We start from the raw sequence: 7,493 nt of genomic DNA on the forward strand, positions 1-7,493 counted from the left end.
AGAGTATCCCCAGTACATCACCTCACAGACTAAATGAGACCAATTAACATTTGCTGACTAAATAAACAACTAAATAGATTCTTCTTCTACATCAACTATTTCTGATGGCTACTTTTCCCAAGATCTAAGATCCATCTTCAGGGGAACTACTAAGTAAGGGAAGTACCCAGATTAAAAGATATTTGAAGGAAAATATATATTATTTAGATACCCTAATCCAGGTATTGATAAACTACAATAAACAAGCCAGCCACCTGTTTTCATAAATAAAGTTTTGCTAGAATATAATCACGCCCATTCATTTATGTATTGTCTATCGCTTCATTGCACCATAGTAGTAGAGCTGGTAGTTGCAACAAAAAGCCAAAAACATCTACTATCTGGTCCTTTCCAGAAAAAGTTTGCGGACCCTTATCCTAGACAAATGACTTCCAACTAAGAAGAAGAACACAGAATAATAAGCATTTGTGGTCTCTTCATGAAAATATTTAACGTATCTAAACTATATACCAACGATATTATTATCTCTAAAAATGCATTAACTTAGATACTTTAGTTCATAAACTTTTAAAAGTGCAAAGATTAAGCACAGTATTTACAGAAATGGTCAATACTCCAAATACTTTCTTTTTAATTATTAAACATACAAAACAAATTGCTACTATGCTGTGGTTAATTATTAGGCAGGATGAACTAAATCACAATGCCAAATCAGCATTTCCATAGCAACCTGTACCTCAATTAGCTCTACCACATAGAGGTAAAGTCTGGCATTGCTCAATATATTTAAAAAAACACCTTTGTCCTTTTTTATGAGAAATTGCCTAATATAATTTAAGTCCATCCTCTTTCTTCTGCTATCACATACATATCAATCATCAGGCCAAAAAAAAAAAAAAATAAGATAGGAAAAGTTAACACAATTGATTGCACGAAGAGAAAAGGGTTGGAGCTTCCTGCACTTCCTTAGCTGCTACAACCAAATTAAATCTCCACTTAATAATACAAAGAAAACAATCTGCTTGAATAAAAATAACACCCTTATCAAAATGTTAATATAACACTGCTACAAATTCATCAACAATTTTTTAAAAATCTGGACTGAATGTGTACAGTTATACACTCAATAGTTTGTCTAGTTTGAAGGTTTATTTAGTGCTATCAGTTCTGGCTGATTTCCACCGAAATTATAAGATAATATCTAAATCACATAAAAAAACGAAACAAGCATTTATTTATAAATAGTGTAAAAATTGAACAAAAGATGGGAAAGAAACATTTATGGAGCACCTACTGTCTATCCTAGGAAGCCTCTTATAAATAAATTTAATAAGTATGGTTTCATTGGACTATTTAATCCAAAACATGTCATTTTATAAAATTGGGACATTATTTTGTAAGCCAAAATTAATATAGACTGGGAATGAAATTTTTAAGGGCCAAATACCACTGGCAAACTTTTATAGTATTCTAGCTTTATAATGTTCTAGATTAGTGAACTTGGATTTAAAAAAAAAAAATCAAAGATGTAAAATGTTCAGGGAAACTGATCGAATAAAGATGCGATTACAGTCATGCATGGCTTAACCACAGAGATACTATCTGATAAATGTGTCATCATTTGGCAGGGTCCATAGCCACATCAGGTAGGCTACCCAGGAATATTCAGGCTGAATAGACATTAGCCACCTCCTTGTTTTGTAGTTAATGAGCCCATAAGGAGAGAGGAAAAAGGAAAACCCCTTGACCAATCAAATTAAAGAACCCCAGAATTCTGCGGTTTTCGGAACAGGAAAAAAAAAATCACAAAAACCCCAACACATGTGCACTAACAAGGACAGAGATGCAAATGACCACTATACAATCTTCACATGTGGCGCCAGACCAAAAAGGGCAAACTTAAGGGAAAATTGGCCCCATTGCCACATGACCCTTTTCTTCAAACTCAGCAATACACATGACCGAAAGGAGAAGCAGCCCCCTGAGCCAGGATTTCCCCAATCTCTACCCAAACTAAATATTCCTCCCCCTAGTTAAGTTAGAACACCATCTCAGTCCCCAGATGACATATAAAACCCATGACCCTGAATAATGACAGGGTGCTTCTCTCTCACCAGGTTGCCCTCACTCTCTCTTGTGTGTACTTTTCACTTTGCAATAAACTTTGAGTGTGAGTGTGACATCACTACATGAGCTTGGAGTTATTGTTAAATTCTCCATGGTATTCCTCCCTCAGGAAATCCAAGAACCTTTATCTCCCGCAACAGATTATTTCGTCATTGTGCAAACATCCTAGAGTATACTTAGCCCATGGTATAACCTACTGTTCCTGGGCTACAAACCTGTACAGCATATTCCTGTATTGAAGACCACAGGCAACTGTCACACAATCGTAAGTACTTGTGTGTCTAAACAGAAAAAGTACAGTAAAAATACACTGTAAAAGATAAAAAATGGTAAACCTATATAGGGCACTTACCATGAATGGAGCTTGCAGGACTGAAAGTTGCTCTGAGTGAATGGTGAGTGAATGTAAAGGTATAGGACACTAACATACACTATCATAGACTTTATAAACACTGTATACTTAGGCTACATCAAGTATGAGCACATATGACCCATCATTACACAGCACATGACTGTACTGCTAATATTAAAAACAATCCTATACAATATAAGTATTAGTACAAGACTTCATAGTATACAAATAACAAAAGAAAACCTATATATACATGCTCTATTCTTTGTACCCTTAAAGTAATAAGCAATGGTGGTGAAATATGAAAAATATGAAACGTCATTGTCATTGTATCATGATTCAATGAAACACGTCTCTGTCAAAATGTGGCACAAGAAAAATACATAACCATAAACCTCAGACGGACCACCTAGCAAGCCTACATTGTATCACTCACAGTTTCTCCCAAACACCATTTCACACCTTCTTAAACCTTGAACATCCCTTTTCCATCATCACTCTCAGCTGACAACTTTAGTTTCTTTAATAAGCTAACAGAAGCAATAAGAAGAAAACTCGTTCATCTTTCTACTACCAAATTTACAAAACTACCTGCATCTGTATTCTGAAACTCTGCCTTTCCTCCTGTTAGAAGTGGTGGGCAGTAATCGGCTCCTTTCTAAGGCCAACTCCTCTCACGTTCATTCTTGAACCCAATATAATTAGGCTTTTCTTCTTACCAAACCACAAAAACTACACTTACCAGTCACCAGAAACTTCCACACTGCCAAACGCAATGGTCATTTCCCCATCTTCAAAGATCTTACTCAACCTCAAACATCTTACTCGATGTCTCAGAAACAGCTAACAATCTTTCCTGTCTTCTCTGGCTTCTGAAACAACATACCCTCAGTTTTCCTCCCATCTCACTAGCTGTACCTTCCCAGTCTCATATGCTAAATACTTTCTGTCCTCTTCCAGACAGCACTCCAGGGCACAGTCTCCAGGCTCTCCTCATCAGTAATTTAAATCCCATGGCTTTAACTGCTATTTAAATGCTAACAGCATCTAAATCTATTTGGAATAACCAATATCACCCATAATTCCAGGGACAGTCACCCCATACCACCATGTAAATGTCTAAAGAGCATTTCACACTTCACATTTCCATAACAATACTCTTAATCTTCTACACCTTGCAAAATTTGTTCCTCCCAATTTTTCTCATTTCAATATATGGCACCAGCATTGCTCCAAATCCTAACACTTGTCATCTGTGTTACTACTCTAATCCAATGCTCTATCTGAACTAAAGGAATACCCTCCTGAGTCATCTCCCCACTTCCACTGTTGCCTCTCTACATTACCTTCCAAAAGAATAACCAGAAAAATCCTGTCAAAATATAAACCAGATCATGACTTGGCCCCACTAAAAACCTTCAAATGGCTTCCATCATGTAAAACAAAAGCAGAAGTTCTCACACCATGGCCTGTAACACTCTATGTGACCTGACTCCTACTGTGTCCCCCATCTCATCTTCTACTCTATCTGCCTGTCTTCCTACTGTCTCTTGATGTTCTTCAAGACTGTCTCTGCTTCAGATCCTCTGCATTTGCTGTTTCTTCTATTGTAATATCCTTCCCCCATATAATCACACAGATCCCCTCAACTCCCTCATTTTGTTCAGAGTCTGCTGAAACATCACCTCCACAAAGAGGTCTTCCCTCAATCCTCCATTGAAAATATAATCCCATCTCCTTTCTACTTTGCTTTATTTTCCACAAAAATATTTTCTATTTTATAATACATCATTTATGTTATATATTTTATATTATGTATTTGTTCATTACGTGTCTCATCCACTAGAAATAAAAGCTCCTTAAGGGCACAAACTTTGACTTGATTGCTTCTCTGTACCCAACACCTACAATGATAGCTGGCACAAATTAGGTGTTCAAAAACAATTGTTTAATTAATAAATGCCCATTACAATTTTTAACAAGAATTTTTCTCTTGTGTATAAACTTGAATGAACTATGACTAGATTATTAAGATTGTTATTTAATTTAGACTTCCATATAAAGTGGAACCATTTCTGAGAAGGAAACACTCATAAAAATATGTCCTCCTCCTTTTTCCAGACCCTAAGAAATTTCCAGACCCTAAGAAATGTCTAGCATTTCCCCCAAATAAACAGAGGCAAAATTATTCTAATTAGCTAAATTGTAAGATCTCATATAATTCTTAGTGACAGGTACAATGACCATTTTTATTTAAATCCAAGTGTATTTCATCCACCCTCCACCAACACATACATATACACACAAGATACCTTGGTTACATTAATTTTCATTAAGTTAATTTTTTGATCAGGTAATCTACTCACATAGTTAAAAAAAAAAAAAAAAAAAAAGAATAAGTCTGAAAAGGCATACAATGAAAGGTCTCCCTCCCATTCCTGTCCTTCAGATACCCAGTTCAAACACAAACTACCAAAAATAATCACTGTTATTATAGAGCAAGGGGTGGCAATTTTTTTCTGTAAAGAGGCAGACAGTAAATATATGTATTCTTGTGGAGTATACACTGTCTGTCACAACTATTCAATTTGGCCGTTACAGAGCAAAAACAGCCTTCGACAATATGTAAACACATGTGCGTAATTGTGCGTCAATAAAACTTTATTTGCAAATATAGGCAGTGAGCTGAATTTTTTCCATGGAGTCACAGTCAGCCAAACCCTATTATAGAGCTAAGTTTAAATACAATGCCTCATTTGTAAAAAAAATTTCAGTAGTAGTGTTTGGAAGGGATTACAATGGCAGAGATTGGAACCAAAAATGATATTTGAAACAAAAATTCATCCCACTACCTATAAAGATTTAAATACTGTATACATGAATTATATATATTACGTATTTATATTTTCATTTGAATAGACTTAAAATCATTCCAACATATATTCTCTATAATCCATAATACATTAGTCTAAATATTTTCTTCTATCTCTTCATGGCATAATTACGAAGAATTAGAGGACCATTAAGACAAGACAGATTGGTAACCTAACTAGCAGCACACTGCCAATCATTAACCTCTGGCCGAAAATTCTCTCTTAAATGGTAGGTGAAATATATAAGTAATATCTTCATAGAACACATTAAAGAAATAAACCAGAGCCTGTGCTTAAAAACAAACAAAATCCCAAATGCATATTCCTAAATCAGATCAATTCCAAAATGCATGTTCCTTGTAGGGATACCGTGGGCACTCAAGCAGAGGGGGAAGGCACTCCCTGGTAATATGGCGCCCTTCCGGGTTCTTCTCCGCAGTAAAAGCCCACCGGCGCCAAACCTCAACCAGTCACAGGTCAAGGCTCACTTCCTGCCCAGCCCCATCCAATCAGCTACCGCCCCGTCCACCCACTGTCCAAACCCGGAACACAGCTCCCTATAAATATACGCGCAGTCCTTGAATAAAGCAGAACTTCTCTGGTGAACTGTCAGCTCGGGTCCTGTCGTCCTTTCATTCTGTCAGCTCGGGTCCTCCATCCTTTCATTCCTAATATGTCTTCCAAAGCATTAAATTTAATAAAGTAAACCAAGATTAGAGAGAACCCAATCTCTCCAAAAAGTAGATCATTGTTAGATTAAAGAACCAGCTTCCCCAAATTCAAAGGAATCCTAGGGATATATCTTACCTTAGATGCCATTCTCATAAAAAGTTTGTTTTGGTTTTCTGCTGCTCCCATCTTTTCATTTTTGACTAAATCATTCAGGCTTAGATTATCATCATCATGAAAGTATCTGGTCCTTTCTTTTTCCATATGGGTTGAAACCTATGACAACACGAACATTATAAATTTAGTGAAAATATGAGTCTCTGAAGGTTTTTTTTGTTTGTTTTCTATTGGCGGCTGGATGGTACAGGAGATCCAAACCCTTGACCTTGGTGTTATAACACTGCACTCTAACCAACTGAGCTCACGAGCCAGCCCTGAGGTATTTTTAATGGATTACCTATAAACAGGCTATTAAATGGAAAAATTACACTATGTATTAAGACCTCTCCTTCCAGTTTATCCCTATTCTGTGTGTAAGAACACCGTGGGCACTCAAGTGGAGGGGGAGGGGGAACGCACTCCCTGGCAATATGGCGCCCTTCCGGGTTCTTCTCTGCAGTAAAAGCCCACCGGTGCCAAAAACCTCAACCAGTCACAGGTCAGGGCTCACTTCCTGCCCAACCCCATCCAATCAGCTACCGCCCGTCCACCCCCTATCCAAACCCGGAACGCAGCTCCCTATAAATATACGCACAGTCCTTGAATAAAGTGGAACTTCTCTGGCAAACTGTCAGCTCGGGTCCTGTCGTCTTATCAGCTCGGGTCCTCTGTCCTTTCATTGGTGACGAAACCCAGGAGGAGTTCACCCTGAGCCAGGGGACTCCTTCCTCGGACTTCCTTGGACCCCTCCGCGACCCCCCCAGGACTGACAGTCCGCCCTCGTCCATTTTCTCCGATGCTGGCTTCCTTCATCCACTACCGGCTCATCCGTTAGGAAAGCCCCTTTTACCTTTTGTCAGGCTTGTAGATTATTTAAACCTTCACCCTAATCACATTCCCCCGGCCCCGGCATTGACACGTTCCCGGCCCCGGAGGCTGAACCTCCCATTCCTCTCTCTCTCACTCCTCTCCAACCTTCCTCCTACTGGGTCCTGGACCCCCGCTGTCCACCAAAACCCGAGCACGCTAGGTCCCTCCAGCTCCAGGCACAGTTGCCTCTGGGAAGTGAGGGTCTAGGTGCCTACCTACACCCCCTCCCTTCCTGGGTTCATCCTTGAACCCATCTCCTGGGAACGGCACGACTCATTGGGGATGCCCTCTGAGTTCCGTCCTTCTCATCCAGCCGGAGGGCTCATTCCAATCCTCCTTTTATACCCCCTCTCTCTCTCTCTAATCCTCTTCATAATGGGAGCTTCTGCCTCCTCCCTCCAGGGTGATTCACCCTTACAATGTCTCTTAAACAACCTTACCAC

The 7,493-nt window shown here is 38.8% G+C and overlaps 1 protein-coding gene across 1 annotated transcript in view; it reads right to left on the bottom strand.

Moving 5' to 3' along the window:
- LOC103608579 (CWF19-like protein 2) overlaps nt 1-7,493 on the bottom strand; it is a 64,568-nt gene that overhangs the window by 43,385 nt on the left and 13,690 nt on the right. Inside the window, exon 2 of the mRNA XM_008592998.1 lies at nt 6,160-6,297. Within this exon, the coding sequence (XP_008591220.1) occupies nt 6,160-6,297 (138 nt within the window). The remainder of the gene's footprint in view (nt 1-6,159; nt 6,298-7,493) is intronic.

Source organism: Galeopterus variegatus, unplaced genomic scaffold, assembly GCF_000696425.1.
Source record: "Galeopterus variegatus unplaced genomic scaffold, G_variegatus-3.0.2 Scaffold8589, whole genome shotgun sequence".
Classification (NCBI taxonomy): domain Eukaryota; kingdom Metazoa; phylum Chordata; class Mammalia; order Dermoptera; family Cynocephalidae; genus Galeopterus; species Galeopterus variegatus.